Source organism: Heterodontus francisci, chromosome 7 (genome assembly GCF_036365525.1).
Source record: "Heterodontus francisci isolate sHetFra1 chromosome 7, sHetFra1.hap1, whole genome shotgun sequence".
Taxonomy (NCBI): domain Eukaryota; kingdom Metazoa; phylum Chordata; class Chondrichthyes; order Heterodontiformes; family Heterodontidae; genus Heterodontus; species Heterodontus francisci.
Window position 1 is genome coordinate 122,019,161 of NC_090377.1, and position 19,695 is coordinate 122,038,855.

Below are 19,695 nucleotides of genomic sequence, written 5' to 3' on the forward strand. Positions count from 1 at the left end.
CCTAACTGGTTCGAAGTCCCATTCACCCATCATCCCCGTACTTCCTGACCAACATTGGCTCTCCCTGAGGCAACACCTCAAAACTTCTTATCCTTGTGATCAAATCCCTCCATGGCTTCTGCCCTCTCTATCTCTGTAACCTCCTCCAGCCTTACAAACCTCAAATCTCAGCACCCCCTCCAATTCTGTCCTCTAGCACATACCCCACTCCCTTCGCCCCACCATTGGCAGTCTTCAGTTGTCCAGGCCTTAAGCTCTGGAATTCCCTCCCTGAACCTCTCCGTCCCTATCTCCTCCTTTAAGCCACTCCTTAAAACTTTGAACAAGTTTATGGCCACCTGTACCAACATCATCTTCTTTAACTCAAAGTGCCTTAGAATTTGTGCCACCATCTACAGGCAGGATAAATGCCCATCCATACTATCCTACAAACACCCTACAGTGCGGCACAAGTATTCCCCACATCAGCATTCCTTGTGACCTCTCTAGGAAAGCGTGCCAATTTGGAATTTTGGATTTATACCCTCTTGGATTCAGACTGAAACCGTCCAGATGCACTTCACCTTGCCGCCGTAGACAGAGTCCTTCAGGTAGGTTTGAAGTGAGATGACAGATGTAAAATGGCTAAAATCCACTGCGTTAATCTCTCTTATCCCCAAGAATATCTTAGGAAGTGTACTATCTACCCTTTTGGTTAAATTGAGTTTGAAAAAATGCTGTAGCTGAAAATGAATTATGTATTTAATCAGATATCCCCTGCTGTAACGTGATTATCATTCAATCACACAAGAGCACTTGCTGCTAACTTCTGATGGCATTTTTCTAATGTGGTGAGGCTATTTCATTGAATCCAAATGACTTGTTATTCACAACACAAACAATTCATAAACTGGGAGGCCACTCAGACTCCAATCTGCAAGAAGTCTCATTTTAGACTGGAGGTGCAGAAGAAGTTGAAAATAAGATCTAATGCAGCTTCTTCTAGATGTGCTCGTGGCATCTAACAGCAGGGTACTGCTACCCTATCGAGAGTTTCTCCCCCATTGATGGACTATCCAAGTTGGATACCTTTGACCCTTGAGTGTCAACTGTCCATTGAACCCGCAGAGCTAGAAATCAGATGAAATTCTACTTTCACACTCAACTCAAGACTGACCATTGGAACACTGAGAATCTAATAAATGGGAATTTATTTACCCAAAGTGTCCATAATCATGTTATTGTAGGAGATATCTGAATCACTCCCACAGTCTCTCAATGGCTGCCTCGAGAAAGGCCGGAACAGGAACACTTCCTGGTGTGCATCACTCCAATTACATTATCTCCAGGCCGGGGCCAGACTTCTTGGCTACCATTTTAATTGGTCATGCCAATTCAGTGCTACAGTGGAAGCCATTTAAGTGAGACTCTTCAGCAGAGACCTGATTACGGGTTTGCCTCCCCCTACCTCCACAGCAGCTAAGAGAGTTTGCTGTCTGCATGCCAGTGGGGCAGCTGAGTCTCACAGTTGCCTGTTCAGTCTGTCACCTCCCTAGCACACTGGCATTCCACTCAACTACTTCTTCATCCCTGCCCCAGCTAATGAAACAAAAGGGCTTGGTTGTCCCAAGTGAAAGCAGAAGGTTAGCCCATAGGAAATCACTGCAGGAAATAATTAGATAAAATGAGAGAAATTGTATTTATGTAGCACCTTACACAGCGTCAGGACATCCCAAAGTTCTTTACAACAAACCACTTTTGAAGTGTAGTCACTGTTGTAATGTAGAAAACACAGCAGGCAATTTGCACACAGCAAGATCCCACATACAGCAATGAGAAAATGACCAGATAATTTTTTTTTTAAGTAATATTGGTTGAGGGATAAATATTGACCAGATCTGAAGAGATCTCCCCACAAAAGAGATTACATCCACCTGAAACTGCAAATAAGGCCACAGTTTAATATCTCACCTGAAAAGCAGCACCTCCAGTAGTGCAGTGCTCCTTCAGTACTGCACTAGGAATATCAGCCTTGATTTTGCACTCAGGTCCTGAGTGAGAGATGAACTCATGAACTTCAGCCTCCGAGGTGAGTGTGCTACCAGTGAGCCAAGGCTGACGCCTATTCTGTGTAGTGCCTTCACCCATTACACCACCAGGGGATCTTTTATTGTACACATCAAAAACATCCAGGCAGTCTACCCCACCTGGACACTTGCCATGAGCAAGTTGGCCAATGGTGTGGTAAACATGGATTGCTACTGCCTTCCAATTTATGTTGGTCCTGTCAGCCTGACAAAGGCACATCAGGGACACTCTGTACAGTTTAGTGAACACTTTAATATGTTTCAGAAGAGACGTTAAACCGAGGCCCCATGGACTCTTTCAGGTGGGCCTAATAGATCCCACAGTACTATTTTGAAGAAAAGCAGGGGAATTCTCCCCATGTCCACTAAAACCATTACTCTCTCTCATCCTGGCCGTTCCCCCGGTGTGGCCCTCATCTCTGCTCCCTCAAGTCCAAGTGATGCAGACTTGCATGGATATGGTGGACAACTGGTTCAGCCATTCGCTGTCAGATCTGGCTAAACCACATAAAACACTATCAGGTCCTGCTTCGTCTGTTAAAACTGCTTATTGTTCGAGGATCATCCTCGAATGCAAAGATGACCCTCAGCTTCTTTTCTCTACTGCAAACGGTCTTACTAAACCCCTCTCCCCTTGTCTCCTTACCACCAACAACTTGGACTTAATTGTCAAAAAGAGACCATCCAATCAGCAGCCTCTGCCGCTTCCGTTCCTTCCCCTAGCCCACTGGACGAAACTTCCTCTAAAGCTCCCCCCTGCCCTAGCCCTAAATTTGCATTGTTCTCTATTTCTTTATTCCCACCCAGCCCCCCACCATCTCCCCTTGTGCTCTCTCTGAGCTTATCTTGTCCATGAGACCCACCACCTGCTTCCTTGACCCTATTCCCACTAAACGGCTAACAACCCAGCTTTTCTTCTTGGCTCCCACGTTAGCTGACATTAACGGTTCCCTTTCCTCAGGTGTTGTCCCTCACTCCTTCAAATCTGCCGTCATCAGCCCGCTCTTTAAAAAGCCAACCCTTGACCCCTCAACCCTTGCAAACCACCATCACATCTCCAAACTCCCTTTCTGCTCAAGTCCTTGAATGTGTTGGCGCTTCCAAATCCGTTCCCATCTTTCCCAGAACTCCATTTTTGAATCCCTCCAATCAGGTTTCCACCCTGCCACAGGACCAAAAGGCTCTTATCAAAGTCACAAATTACATCCTATGTGACTGTAACAAAGGTAAACTATCCCTCCTCATTCTTCTCATCCTGCCTTTAACACAGCTGACCACGCCATCTTTCTCCAAAGCCTCTCCACTGTCATCGAACTAGGTGTGACTGCAATCACCTGATTACATTCCTTTCGAATCATAGCCAGAGAATCACCTGTAATGGCTTCTCTTCCTTCTCTCATTACATCTGCTGTCCCAAGGATCTATCCTTGCCTCCCTCCTATTTCTCATCTACATGCTGCCCCTTGGTGACAGCAACAGACAACATAGCATCAAGTTTTCACACATATGCTGACAAACCCCCACTCAACCTCTCCACCACCTCTTTTGGCTCCTCCACTCTTGCTAAATTGTCAAAATGCTTATCCAGTACTGGATGATGAGCAGAAAATTTCCTCCAATTAAATATTGGGAAAACATCTACAAAACTCTAGCCACCAACTCCATCCCTCTCCCTGGCAACTGTCTGAAGCTGAATCAGACTCTTCACAAACTTGGTGTCACATTTGACTCCCAAGATGAGCTTCCGACCACATATCCACACCATCGCGAAGACTGCCTATTTCTACTCTCCATAGCATCGCCTGACTCCACCTTTGCCTCAGCTCATCTGCTGCCGAAACCCTCATCCATGCCTTTGTTACCACTAAACTTGACTATTCCAACCCACTCCTGACCAGCTTCCAATGTTCTACCCTCGATAAACTTAAGGTCATCCAAAACTTTGCTGCCCCTATCCTTATCTTGCATAGTCCCATTCACCCATCATCCCTGTACTTGCTGATCTACATTGGCTACCATTTACACAATACATGCATTTTAAAATTCTCATCTTAATTTTCAAATTACCTCCATGGTCTCAACCCTCCCTATCTTAATCTCCTCCAGCCTCACAACCCTCCTAGATATCCACACTCCTCTAATACTGGCTTCTTAAGCATCCCTGTTTTTAATTGCTCCATCACTGGTGACCATGACTTCAGCTGCCTAAGTCCCAAGCTCTGGACTCCCTCCCTAAACTCCTCCATTCTCCTTTAAGACGATCCTTAAATCTACTTCTTTGGTAAAGCTTTTGGCCACCTGCCCTAATATCGCATTGTGTGGCTCAGTGTCAAATTTTGCTTCGTAACGTTCCTGTGAAGTGCCTTGGAATGTTTTATTACGTTAAAGGTGCTTTTATAAATAAAAGCTGTTATTGTACCCTGACCAACATTTATCCCTCAACCAACATCACTAAAAACAGATTATCTGATAATTTATCACTTTTCTGTTTGTGGGGGAGCTTGCTGCATGAAAATTGGCTCCTGTGTTTTCTACATTACAACTGTGACTAAACTCCAAAAGGACCTCATTGGCTGTAAAGTGCTTCGGCTTGTCCTGAGGTCCTGAAAGGCGCTACACAAATGCAAGGCTTTCTTTGAGTAAAGTCCAGAATTTCTACAACTTGTTGGCAATACTCAGTTGCAAATCTTTGTACCATTACTCATGGCACAAAATATTTAGCAATTCATTCTAAACACAGGGAACAATTCTTTTGTTCCTCCTTGCCCACGTATTCCCACCAACTTGAAATTACTAGCTCACACTGGGCTAAACTTGTACGGCAGCTCCCCAGAAACCATGCTCAAGTGGCCATTCCTCAAAGAGTGAGCCCAGAGAGCAAACATGAGCACTCTACTCAAGCATGGGTACTGTGGCAACCAAGACCAATCCTGGCCTCATCCGACAGTCACGCTTTCCAACAGTACAAAGCAATCCGCACCAGGGGACAATTATCTTCCTCCCTAACCCAAGGAATAAGGTAAATCTGAGGTGAACTGCAGCAATCCTACATTCTGCCCTCAATGAGATTAGCTAGCTCAACATGGATGAAAGGATCAAACCTGCTCATCTTCTGTTCATGTTATACTGTTGGCTGCCTATGTTAATTCTAGTAATTACGCTAAACCTTTCTAAATCACTGGTTAGACCCCAGATGGAGTATTACATTTCATTCTGAGCACCATACATCAAGAGGGATGTCAAGGCCTTGGAGTGGAACAGAAGAGATTTTCCAGAATGGTTCCAATGATGAAGGATTTCAGCCACAAGATTAGGTTGGAGAAGCTGGAATTGTTCTCCTTGGAGCAAAGGAGATTGATGGGAGATTTGATAGGAACATAGAAGCAGGAGTAGGCCATTCAGCCCATTGAGCCTGCCCTGCCATTCAATATGATCATGGCTGATCTTCCACTTCAATGCCTTTTTCCCACGTTATCCTCATATCCCCTTATGTCATTTGTATTTAGAAATCTGTCAATTTCTGCTTTAAACATATTCAATGACTGAGCTTCCACTGCCCTCTGGAGTAGAGAATTCCAAAGATTCACAACTCTCGGAGGAAAGAAATTTCTCCTCATCTCAGTCCTAAGTGGCTTCCCCCTTATTCTGAAATTGTGTCCCCTGGTTCTAGACTCCCCAACCAGGGGAAACATCTTAGCTGCATCTACCCTATCTATCACTTTAAGTATTTTGTAGGTTTCAATGAGATCACCTCTCATTCTTTGAAACTCAAGAGTGTACAGGCCCAGTTTCCCCAATCTCTCTTCATAGGACAGTCCCGCCATCCCAGGAACAAGTCTGGTGAACATTCATTGCACTCTCTCTATGGCAATAATATCCTTCCTAAGATAAGGGTACCAAAACTGCACAGAGTACTCCAGGTGCAGTCTAACCAAGGTTAATTACAATTGAAGCAAGACTTCACTACTCCTGTACTCAAATCCTCTTGCGATAAAGGCTAACATACTATTAGCCTTCTTAATTGCTTGCTGCACTTGCATGTTAGCTTTCAGCAACTTATTGACAAGGACACCGGGTCCCTTTGTACATCTACACTTTCTAATCTCTTACCATTTAAGAAATACTCTGCACATCTGTTCCTCCTACCAAAGTGGATAACCTCACATTTTTCCACATTATATTCCATCTGCCACATTCTTGCCCACTCACAAATCTGTCCAAATCCCCTTGAAGCCACTCTGCACCTTCCTCACAACACACATTCTCACCTAGTTTTGTGTCATCCGCCAATTTGGAAATAATACATTCGGTCCCCACATCCAAATCATTGAAATATATTGGGAACAGCTGGGGCCCAATCACTGATCCCTGTGGTACCTCACTAGTCACAGTCTGCCAACGCAAGAATGATCCATTTATTCCTACTCTGTTTACTGCCTGTTAACCAATCCTTAAACCAGGCCAATATATTACCTCCTATCTCATGTGCTTTAATCTTGCTAACCAACCCCCTGTGGGGGAGCTTATCAAAAGCCTTCTGAAAATCCAAGTATGCTACGTCCACTGACCCCCCCCTCCCCACTTTATCAATTCTGTTAGTAACATCCTCAAAAAACTCCAACAGGTTCGTCAAACATGATTTCCCATTCATAAATCCATGTTGACTATGCCCAATCAGATCATTATTATCCAAGTGGCCATTTATTACATCCTTTAGAATAGATTCTAGCATTTTCCCAATGACCGATGGGAGGCTAACAGGTCTGTGCTTCCCTGTTTTCTCTCTCCCTCCCATCTAAAATAGTGGGGTGACATTTGTGACCTTCCAATCTGCAAGAACCATTCCAGAATCTATAGAATTTTGGAAGATGATCACCAATGCATCCACTATCTCCATAGTTTAAACACTCTGGGATGTAGAATATCAGGTCCTGGGGACTTATCAGCCTTCAGCCCCATTAATTTCTCCAACACAACCTTCTTACTAATACTAATTTCCTTGAATTCCTCATTCCCTCTAATCCCTCGGATCTCTAATTCTGGGAGATTTCTTGTATCTTCCTCAGTGAAGACAGACACAAAGTTATCATTTAACTTCTCTGCCATTTCTCTATTCCCCATTATAAATTCTCCTGACTCTGCCTGTAATGGACCCACATTTGTCTAAGCCAAACATTTTTTTTTACGTACCTACAGAAGCTTTTGCAGTCCATTTTTATGTTTTTTGCTAGCTTACGTTCATATTCTATTCTCCTTTTATCAGTTTCTTTGTCCTCCTTTGCTGTATTCTAAAATCCTCCCAAACCTCAGGTTTACTACTATTTCTGGCAACTTTATAAGCCTTTGCTTTTAATCTTATACAATCTTTAACTTCTTTTGTTATCCACAGTTTACTGCCTTTACTTTTGTGGGTTTTGTGCCTTAAAGGAATATATAGTTGCTGTAAACTATATAATATTTCTTTAAAAAAACTATCCATTGCCTATGTACTGTCATACTTTTTACTGTGTTTTCCTAATCCACCTCAGCCAATTTGCCCCTCATACCTTCATAATTTCCTTTCTTCAAATTTAACACCCTGGCTTCAGATTGAACTACCTCAACTTCAAACATAATGTAAAATTCTATTATATTATGGTCACTCAATTCTAAAGATTCTTTGACAACAAGATTATTAATTAGTCCTTTCTCATTACATAATACTAGATCTAAAATAGCCTGCTCTCTAGTCGGTTCCTCAACATACTGCTCTAGAAAACCATCCCTAACACATTCCAGAAACTCGTCCTCCACAGTATTAGTGCTCATTAGGTTTACCCAGTCTATATGCAGATTGAATTCACCAATGATTCCTGTATTGATATACACCACTGATAGAGATTACGACAGGTTTAGATAGGTTGACAAAGAAAATCTGTTCCCATTAGCTGATGGTACAAGGACTAAGCGACACTGACTTAAGGTTTTGGGCAAGAGATACAGGGGGAACGTGAGGAAGGAATTCTTTTTACACAGCGAGTGGTAATGACCTGGAACTTGGTGCCTACGAGGGTGGTGGTAGCAGAGACGATGAATGATTTCAAAAGGAAACTGGATGGGCACTTGAAGAAAATAAACTTACAGGCCCTTGGGGATGGAGCAGGGTAATGGGACTGACTGGATTGCTCTACAGTGAGTCGACATGGACTCAATGGGCTGAATGGCCTCCGTTTGTGCTGTTATGAATATGAATAGAATGGTATCATGGGTGAGGGACTTCAGTTCTGTGGAGAGACTGGAGAAGCTGGGGTTGTTCTCCTTAGAGCAGAGAAGGGTGGGGGAGATTTGGTAGAGGTGTTCACATTTAGGAGGGGTTTTGATGGAGAAACTGCTTTCAACGGCATGAGTGTCGGTAACCAAAGGATACAAATTTAAGGTATTTGACTGAAGAACCAAAGGGAAAACAAGGAGATAAAACCAGAAAGAGCTGAAAATACTCAGCAGGTCTGGCAGCATCTGTGGAGAGAGGAACTGAATTAATGCTTCAGGTCGATGACCTTTCAGAAAGAGTGGTGGAAGCAGATTCAATAATATCCAAAAGAGAACTGGATTTTTACTTCTACAGAAGAGAAATTTGCAGGGCCATTAGGAAAGAATTGAGGAGTGGGGCTAACTGGATAGGTCTTTCAAAGAACCAGCACAGGCATGATGGGCTGAGCGGCCTCCTCCTGTGCTCTAGGATTCTATACTAACAAATAAAACAAAACGAATTGATTGGGAAGCATTTTTTGCTCTGATCAGGATTGTGTTTAGGTTGATCGAGACTTTTATACAACCAGTCATAGAGTCGTACAGCATAAAAACAGGCCCTTCGGCCCACCGCGTCCATGCTGACCATAATGCCCATCAATACTAATCCCACCTGCCTGCATTAATTCCATATCCATCTATGCCTTGCTCATTCAAGTACTGTCCAGATGCCCCTTAAATGTCACTACTGTTCCTGCCTCCACCACCTCCTCAGGCAGCTCATTCCAGATACCCACTATTCTTTGCGTGAAAATTTTACCCCTTTAAAACTCCTCCCTCTCACCTTAAGTCTATGCCCTCTAGTTTTAGTCAAACCTACCATGGGTAACAGACTCGGGCTATCTACCCTATCTATGCCTCTCATAATTTTATATACCTCTATCATGTCCCCTCTCAGCCTCCTTCGCTCCAGAGAAAACAGACCCAGCCTATCCAATCTCTCTTTATAACTCAAGCCCTCCAAACCAGGCAACATCCTTGTGAATCTTTTCTGCACCCTCTCTAGCTTAATCACATCTTTCCTGTAGTGCGGCGACCAGACTGCACACAGTACTCCAAATGCGGCCTAACCAAAGTTACGTACAATTGCAACATGACGTCCCAACTCCTGGACTCAATGCCTCGGCCGATGAAGGCAAGCATGCCATACGCCTTCTTCACCACTCTGTCTACCTGTGTTGCCACCTTCAGGGAACTATGTACTTGCACCCCAAGGTCTCTCTGCTCAACAACACTCCCCAGGGCCCTGCCATTCACTGTATATGTCCTGCCCTGGTTTAACTTCCCAAAATGCATCATTCACAATTGACTGTGTTAAATTCCATTTGCCACTCCCTTGCCCACTTTCCCAGTTGATCTATATCCTATTGTAAGCTTAGACGACCTTCTTCACTGTCCACTATACCACCAATTTTGGTGTCATCTGCAAACCTACTAACCATGCCCCTTACATTCACATCCAAGTCATTAATATATATGACAAACAACAGAGGGCCCAGCACCGATCCCTGCGGCACACCACTGGTCACCGGCCTCCAATCTGAAAAACAACCCTCCACTACCACCCTCTGCCTCCTATCACCAAGCCAATTTTGTATCCAATTTGCTAGCTCACCCTGGATCCCATGTGTTTGAACCTTCTGGACCAGCCTACCATGCGGGTACTTATCAAATGCCTTGCTAAAGTCCATGTAGACAATGTCCATTGCCCTGCCCTCGTCAATCCTCTTGGTCACTGCCTCGAAAAACCGAATTAAATTTGTGAGACATGATTTCCCACGCACAAAGCCACGCTGACTATCCCTAATCAGACCATGCCTTTCCAAATGCATATAAATCCTGTCTCTCAGAATCCCTTCCAATAACTTTCCCACCACTGATGTAAGGCTCACTGGCCTGTAGTTCCCTGTTTTATCCCTGCTGCCCTTCTTAAATAAAGGCACAACATTAGCTATTCTCCAGTCTTCCGGTACCTCACCCGTGTCTAACGATGATACAAAAATCTCTGCCAGCGCCCCAGCAATCTCCTCCCTTGCTTCCCATAGCATCCAAGGATACACCTGGTCAGGCCCTGGGGATTTATCCACCTTAATGCGCTTCATAACCTCCAACATCTCCTCCTTTGTAATGTTGATATGCTCCAGGATATCGCTGTTCCCTCCCTTGAACTCACTAGAGTTCTTCCTATCTCATTTTTAAAAGCCTCCCACTTGCCAGATGTCCCTTTACCTGTAAACAGCCTCTCCCATTCAACTTGAGAGTTCCTGTCTGATGCCATCGAAATTAGCCTTCCCCCAATTTAGGACTTCAACTTGAGGACCAGTCCTATCCTTTTCCATAACTATCTTGAAGCTAATAGAGTTATGGTCACTGGTCCCAAAGTGCACCCCCACTGACATATCAACCACCTGCCCATCCTCATTTCCTAAGAGGAGGTCGAGTGCAGCCCCTTATCTAGTAGGGCGATCCACATACTACTTCAGAAAACTATCCTGGACCCACTTAACAAATTCTTCCCCATCTGATCCCTTAGCACTAAGGCAGTCCCAGTCAATATTAGGGAAGTTAAAATCAACTACTATTACAACCCGATAATTCCTACACCTATCTGTGATTTCCCTACATATATGCTCCTCCACTTCCCTCTGACTATTGGGGGGCCTATAGTATAATCCCATCAAAGTGATCACCCCTTTCTTATTTCTAAGCTCCACCCATATGGCCTCGCTAGACATTCCCCCTGGGATATCCTCTCTAAGTACTGCCGTGATGTCCTCCCTAATCAATAGTGCAAATTCCCCTCCTCTCTTACCTCCACCTCTGTCACGCCGGAAAGATCGGTACCACGGAACATTGAGCTGCCAGTCCTGCCCATCCCTCAACCACGTTTCCGTAATAGCTATAATATCACAATGCCATGCACCGATCCATGCTCTGAGTTCATCTGCCTTACCTGTAAGGCTTCTTGCATTAAAGTAAATGCAGTTTAGCCCACCAGACCTTCCACGCTCCCTGTTCTGCCCCTGCCTGGCCTGCCTACTGGACTTCCTTGCTTTAAACTCTACATTTGCCTCAATTATCTCATCTGAGAGACTACTACTTTGGGTCCCACCCCCCTGCAAGACTAGTTTAAACCCTCCCGAGTAGTGCTAGGAAACCTCCCCGCAAGGATATTGGTCCCCCTCCAGTTTAGATGCAACCCGTCCTTCTTGTACAGGTCACCTCCGCACCAGAAGAGATCCCAATGATCCAAGTAGCTCAAACCCTCCCGCCTACACCAGCTCTTCAGCCACACATTCATTTGCCTACCGATTAGGCACACAGCCTGTAGGCTGCCGGACTGAACATTGAGTTCAATAATTTCAGAGCATGACAGCCCCCCATTTTACTTTCATTTTTAGTTATTTTTTCTTCCTTTTTTTTTTACAATTTTTTTTTGCATTTATTTCATTTCATCTTAGTTTGTTCAGTTTGCTTACCCACTGTTTTTTTTTCAGGTTTGCACTTGCTGCTGTTCAATATTCAGTGTATTCACACCTAATCTGTACTAATGCTTTGTCTTTCAACACACCATTAACATATTGTTTGCCTTTGCTCCGTGACTTATTGGTCAGCTATGTGGCCTGGTCCAATCTACACCTCCTTTGTTATCTCTTGCCCCACCCCCACCTCACTTGCTTATAACCTGTGACTTTTCTAATATTTGTCAGTTCCGATGAAGGGTCACTGACTCGAAACGTTAACTCTGCTTCTCTTTTCACAGATGCTGCCAGACCTGCTGAGTGGTTCCAGCATTTCTTGTTTTTGTTTCAATTTCCAGCATCTGCAGTATTTTGCTTTTATTTTGGTGTTAAATTCACTGCCACTTCTCTTCCAGGAATGCCTACCTTGAAGAAGTTCTGCTCTTCTCTCCGACGGGATTTTCGTTTGTCTCTTTTACCTTGTTCATCTTCATTGCTTTCTATTTCCCTCCTGGTGTTTGATAAGGTATCGACCAAAACTCGTTTTCACAGCCACATCTCCTTCCTCAGTGACTGTCTGCGGCTCCGAGTTATTCCACGTGGATTCCCAACTGCAGTTTCACCCATCATGCTTTGAAACCACCCAGGATCACAGGTATCTCCAAGAAATACAACATTCCTCGGACTGCTACTCTCGCCACATCCTGAGATCCACACTCAGTGCCATGCGCCACCACATGCACACACTGGACCTCTCTCTCCTGCAGCACCGTCTCACCTTATCTCAAAGCTGTTCTGCTCCGCAGTTTCATTTCATCTTTCATCTCATCCGACGCATTAACAAAAAACTTTTTTTTTTCCTTTCAGGTGTTAAGGAACGCAAGCTCCAGCAGCTGATGGGGACTAATGCCCCTCCAGATCCTCCCTCCGCTTCACTTCCCTCTGACCTCACCCCTTCTGATCTGACCCCTTGCCGTGTATTCACTATACCCTCTGGCCTCCCCCTCTCTGATGCTAAACGTTCTGTACTCAGAAAAGGTCTCAGTTTTATCCCCTTATGCCCCCACTTCAATGAATTTCGCGCTCGGCATGACGTTGAGCTCTTCTTCCGTCGCCTCCGCCTCCGGGCTCACTTCTTTGACCAGGAGTCCTCCCCCCGACCAGCAGACCCATTCACCCTCCTCCAGCATTCTCCCTCTACTTGGGCCCCTCCCCCTGGCCTCTTACCCGCTCTTGATCTCTTCATTGAAAACTGTCGGCGAGACATTGGTCATCTCAATTTCTCTGCCTCCCTCACTCACTCTAACCTGTCCCCCTCTGAACTTGAGGCACTCCGTTCTCTCAGGTCTAACCCCGACATGGTCATCAAACCTGCAGACAAGGGTGGTGCTGTTGTTGTATGGCGTACCGACCTCTACCTTGCAGAAGCTCAACGCCAACTCACGGACACTTCTTCCTACCTCCCTCTGGACCATGACCCCACCACCGAACATCAAGCCAACGTCCAAATGACTGTCACTGACCTTATCTCCTCTGGAGATCTTCCCTCTACAGCTTCCAACCTCATAGTCCCACAACCCCGGACAGCCCGCTTCTACCTCCTTCCCAAAATCCACAAACGGGACTGTCCCGGCAGCCCCATTGTGTCAGCCTGCTCCTGCCCCACTGAATTTATTTCTTCCTATCCAGACTCTATCTTTTCTCCGCTGGTCCAGTCTCTTCCCACCTACATCCATGACTCTTCTGACGCCCTACGTCATTTTGACAATTTCCCGTTTCCTGGTCCCAACCGCCTCCTCTTCACTATGGACGTCCAATCGCTCTACACCTCCATCCCCCACCAGGATGGTTTGAGGGCTCTCCGCTTCTTCCTGGAACAGAGGCCCAACCAGTCCCCATCCACCACCACCCTCCTCCGCCTGGCTGAACTTGTTCTCACATTGAACAACTTCTCCTTCAACTCCACGCACTTCCTTCAAGTAAAAGGTGTCGCTATGGGTACCCGCATGGGTCCTAGTTATGCCTGTCTTTTTGTGGGATATGTCGAGCATTCTTTGTTCCAGTCCTACTCAGGCCCCGTCCCCCAACTGTTTTTCCAGTACATTGATGACTGTATTGGTGCCGTTTCCTGCTCCCGCCCCCAACTGGAAAACTATCAACTTTGCTTCCAATTTCCACCCTTCTCTCACCTTTACATGGTCCATCTCTGACACTTCCCTTCCCTTCCTCGACTTCTCTGTCTCCATCTCTGGGGATAGGTTGTCTACTAATATCCATTATAAGCCCACTGACTCCCACAGCTACCTCGACTACACTTCTTCACACCCTACCCCCTGTAAGGACTCCATTCCATTCTCCCAGTTTCTCCGTCTCCAACGCATCTGCTCTGATGATGCTACCTTCCATGACGGTGCTTCTGATATGACCTCCTTTTTCCTCAACCGAGGATTTCCCCCCACTGTGGTTGACAGGGCCCTCAACCGTGTCCGGCCCATTCCCCGCATCTCTACCCTCACCCCTTCCCCTCCCTCCCAGAACCGTGACAGGGTTCCCCTTGTCCTCAGTTTTCACCCCAAAAGCCTCCATATCCAAAGGATCATCCTCCGCCATTTCCGCCACCTCCAGCGTGATGCCAACACCAGTCACATCTTCCCCTCCCTTCCCCTGTCAGCATTCCGAAGGGATCGTTCCCTCCGCGACACCCTGGTCCACTCCTCCATTACCCCCACCACCTCGTCCCCGTCCCATGGCACCTTCCCCTGCAATCGCAGGAGATGTAATACCTGCCCAGTTACCTCCTCTCTCCTCACTATCCCAGGCCCCAAACACTCCTTTCAGGTGAAGCAGCGATTTACTTGTACTTCTTTCAATGTAGTATACTGTAGTCGCTGCTCACAGTGTGGTCTCCTCTACATTGGGGAGACCAAGCGCAGACTGGGTGACCGCTTTGCGGAACATCTCCGCTCAGTCCGCAAGCTGGACCCTGAGCTTCCGGTTGCTTGCCATTTCAACACTCCCCCCTGCTCTCATGCTCACATCTCTGTCCTGGGATTGCTGCAGTGTTCCAGTGAACATCAACGCAAGCTCGAGGAACAGCATCTCATCTACCGATTAGGCACACTGCAGGCTGCCGGACTGAACATTGAGTTCAATAATTTCAGAGCATGACAGCCCCCCATTTTACTTTCATTTTTAGTTATTTTTTCTTCCTTTTTTTTTTACATTTTTTTTTACAATCTTTTTTTGCATTTATTTCATTTCATCTTAGTTTGTTCAGTTTGCTTACCCACTGTTTTTTTTCAGGTTTGCACTTGCTGCTGTTCAATATTCAGTGTATTCACACCTAATCTGTACTAATGCTTTGTCTTTCAACACACCATTAACATATTGTTTGCCTTTGCTCCGTGACTTTTTGGTCAGCTATGTGGCCTGGTCCAATCTACATCTCCTTTGTTATCTCTTGCCCCACCCCCACCTCACTTGCTTATAACCTGTGACTTTTCTAATATTTGTCAGTTCCGATGAAGGGTCACTGACCCGAAACGTTAACTCTGCTTCTCTTTTCACAGATGCTGCCAGACCTGCTGAGTGGTTCCAGCATTTCTTGTTTTTATTTCAGATTTCCAGCATCTGCAGTATTTTGCTTTTATTCATTTGCCTAATCCTCCTATTCCTACCCTCACTAGCACGTGGCACAGGGAATAATCCTGAGATTAGTCTGAGCAGAAAATTATTTTATCCATTGAGATTTGACACAAACAGGAAACAATGCTGTAGAATGGGCACCAGACATTCCAGAATTGTACACAACAGGACTAAATTAGATACATGGGAGCCAAATTCCTGATTGTAATTTTCCAGCACTTAAAATGGAAGTGAAAATGCAAGCCTTTCTGATCAACCCTGGGAAGGCCACTCCTCAATGGGAGGGCAAGCCCGGGGTTTTCCGTTCAGCGTTTACAAGGGAACAACTGGTTTGACCCATTGGAATTCTATACAGTGGCCAGTAAATGGAGAAGATTTCAGTCCATTAACGCTATACAAGTGGAATGAATAGGAAGCGGTTTAGTCAGCAATGGGATTGAATGGAAATTGTGCATATTTGAAAAATAATCAAACACTGCACGCAGAATCTGCCAATAAAAATAACTAATTTACATGAACATTTCTTAAAGCGCATTACCTAGAATTATAAAAATTACAATCCTGCAATGTACTGTACAAATATACAAACTACAATATTGCAGTAAACTATTGACACTATTGCTACAAACATGACAAAGCGTAATGCCCAATGGGCATAATGGACAGAGCTGAAGGTTGCCACCATGACTTGCCAGCTTACTTCCTCAATGCAAAAGGCAATGGGTTACAGGAACTGGAGGAGGCCAGTCAACCCCTCTAGCCTGTTCCACCATTCAATTAGATTAAGGCTGATCTGTGTCCGAACTCCATCTACCCGCCTTTGTTCTGTAACCTTTAATTCCCTTGCCCAATGAAAATTTATCATAAATCTGGAAAGCCGCAATGAATATTCAGAAATTTTTGTGCAAAAGTGAATCTGATTTGCAGTCTCCTTCTCAAATTGCCTTGTGTAAAAGGGAATTGGCCAGTGTTGGCAACTAGTGGACAGAAAAGGTCAAGCAAATGACAATGAGGGGTTAGAATAGACCAAGTAGAGAGGGACAGTTTCCACTAGCAGGAGGGTTGGTAACCAAAGGACACAGATTTAAGATAACTGGAAAAAGCAGAGGGGAGATGAGAATTTTTTTTAGCTGGTGAGTTGTTATCTGGAATGTACTGTCTGAAAGGGTTGCAGAAGCAGGCAGGGATCCAAGCTACATCCGCAAGTCTAAACTATTGGCGTCAGTTGTTGCTCAGTTGGTAGAATTCTCATCTGAGTCACAAGGTCGTGGGATCAAGTCCCACTCCAGAGACTTCAGCACAAAATCCAGGCCAACACTCCAATACAGTACTGAGGGAGTGCTGCACTGTTGGGGGTGCCATCTTTTCGATAAGATGTTAAACCGAGGCCCCGTCAGCCCTCTCAGACATACATGAAAAATCCCAAGGCATTATTCGAAAAGCAGGGGATTTTTCCCTGGTGTCCTGGCCAATATCTAACCCTCAACCAACATTACTAAAAAGACGATCATCTCTTTGCTGTTTGTGGGAACTTGCTGTGAGCAAATTGGCTGCTGCGATTACTATATAACAGTGATTACATTCAAAGTTCTTCATTGACTGTAAAGCTCTTTGGGGCATCCTGGGATCATGAAAGGCTATGTAAATGCAAGTCTTTCTTTCCATCACAACCAAGCATGGTGATGCTCTCAGTGGAAATCCATACATGCCCACTTTCCAGAACGGTCATTGGATAGAAATCAGGAGCAGGAAGATTAGTTGATTTGTCCTCTCCTTATACCCTCGACAAAGATCAACTGTAGCAGCCACCCTTTTCTAGCTTATTCAAACTAATTCAAATAGGATGTGGGTCATTCCTGGCCTGTATGCCTCACAAACAGTCTACCTCACCAAATTCTGTTCACCATCACCCCTGTGCTCGCTGACCTCTACTGGCTCCCGGTCTGGCAACCTCTTGATTTTAAAAACCCTCATCCTTGTATTTAAATTCCTCCACGGTCTCACCCCTCCCCAACACTATAATCTCCTCCAACCACACAAGTCTCCGTGACCTCTGCATTTCTCCAATGCTGGCCTCGTGCATCCCAATTTCCTTCGCCCCAATACTGGCAGCCATGTCTTCCGCTGTGTCAGTCCCAAGCTCTGGAATTCCCTCCCTAAACCACTGCACCTCTCTCTCCTCCTTTAAGACACTCCTTAATACCTACTTTGAGCGCCTGTCCTAATAGCTCCTGTGAAGTGCCTTGGGACGTTTTATGACATTAAAGGCACTATATAAATGTAAGTTATCATTTACCTAAACAGTTCAATAAGCCAGTGTTTGCATATCTAACTTAACATCTGGGTGCAAGAATGCAACTTCTGTTTGCACTAAGTTAACATTAGAATCAATATATTTCTGCTGCAGGACTAAACAGTCAAAGCACAATACTAGCAGTTAAAAAAAAGGTGCGAAATAAAAGTCTCAAAAACCCTTGAATTGGAGTACAACTGCAGTGACCAGTCTCCCATTCTCACCGCACTTTGGGATGGTTGCAGACCCACCACCCCCCAAGTGCTGGGATTAAAATTGTCTGGGGAGGGTTTGGAGAAATCGCTTGCTTTGCTCACTCTTGCCTCCTCACCTGATGGTGCTTCTGCTGGTTCCTGGCTTTGGTATCCAGGATGTGATAAGTGCTCTCATTGTCGTCGTGAACGTAATAGATCAAGCGTAAAGGCCACGTTATCTCTTGCTCAGTCGTATTGCTGCTGTGGTTGAATGCTGCACCACCATCTGCTGCCAATGGCTCTCCATCAGCACCGTTCAACTGCAAAACTGCTTGTAACAAGCAAGAGAGATGAAAGAGAAAGAAAAGGCGTTTTCACATTGCATTTCCACGCAATTACAGATAAAGAAATGCTAAACAAATAGGCACGGAACACATCAATGAACGACTCGCTTGCATATGCAAAAAATCAATTGCAGCGAGATTTTTTTTAAAAACCCACATGTTTACAGCTCATTTTCAGAGCTTGTTGCTAAGGGGACGAATTCCCCTTGTTTTTGAATTCACTGCAAAGCCTTGTCTCGGATGATGCAATCCCACAAGCCGCATCTACAATAAGCCCAAACCCTGCACACAAATAAATATACCTGCACTTGAGGAGGGGGATAAATTACATTTAAAAAAAAATCACGAACACTTCTCCAGACGCGTTCTGCGTCTGAGCAATACTCAGGGTACCTGCAATGCTCTCATCCAGTGCAACGTTCAGCCAGCACTGCACAGAGCCCCCACGTTAGTCCAACTGCACTGCATTTCACTATTACTATTACATTTTAAAAATACATTTACAGACGATCCCCCCCCCCCCCCAAAAAAAAACCCATCCCTTCTTTACATACCCGTTGCACCAAAAGGCTGGAGACTGGAACACAGCATCACCAGGGACAAAAAACAGCAGCACCCGGGAAGCTTCATGATTCATATTTGTCTGCCTTTCTTTCTTGGTTCTGGCTGGTTAATTCCTTGCTCCACCGCCTGCTTCCCTCTTTCCCTACTCAAAGAGGTGTCGATGTGCGGTGTTGGCTCCCATCTCGCTGCCTATTTCCCTCTCTCTCTCTCTCTCTCTGTCTGTCTGTCTGTCTGATTCAGGGATGCCCGACTGTGGACATCTTGACGGATGCTGCCGAAGCAGGTGCCGCACCTGCGCACTCAGAGTCCCTCCCCCATCCCCAGCAACTCAGTCCTGGGCTCCACCAATGCAACACAATTTGCTGAATTATCAGGGAACGAATCAAGCTAACTCGCTTATTTATAATTGATTGCAGAAAAATAATATTGGGCAGGCTGCATTATTGAGACTTTAATTATGCTGCATTCTTTTGGAGGGTTACATACTTACGGCATGCATTAGAAAGCAAGGATGTGTCGTTATATTGCACCTTAGAGCGAATAAAGTGCTTTTGAAGCGTTGTCAAAAGTGGAATTTTCAGTCAATTCAGAGTCTGGAGCATGTGCTGTGTCGGTCATATTATTTCTGATCTGCACCCCAACAGCAGAATGGTTCCTTGCTCGCTGTGGAGTAATAGTGACCCAGATACGCTTTTAGTTCATTCTCGGGCTATAGGCATCACCAGGAAGGCCGGTGTTTATTGCCCATCCCTAGTTGCCCTTGAGAAGGCGTTCAGCCACCTTCTTCAATTGCTGTGGTCCATGTGATGAAGCTGCTCCGACACTGCTGTTCCACGTGGA

At 45.2% G+C, this 19,695-nt stretch overlaps 1 protein-coding gene across 1 annotated transcript in view; it reads right to left on the reverse strand.

The window, feature by feature from the left end:
• Nucleotides 1-19,090, reverse strand: part of LOC137371787 (disintegrin and metalloproteinase domain-containing protein 23-like) — a 254,213-nt gene extending 235,123 nt beyond the window's left edge. The window contains exons 1-2 of the mRNA XM_068034660.1: nucleotides 18,846-19,090; nucleotides 18,085-18,275 (exon numbers count right to left, since the gene is read on the reverse strand). Of these exons, the coding sequence (XP_067890761.1) occupies nucleotides 18,085-18,275; nucleotides 18,846-18,921 (267 nt within the window). The 5' untranslated portion in view covers nucleotides 18,922-19,090. The remainder of the gene's footprint in view (nucleotides 1-18,084; nucleotides 18,276-18,845) is intronic.
• Nucleotides 19,091-19,695: the final 605 nt, after the last annotated feature.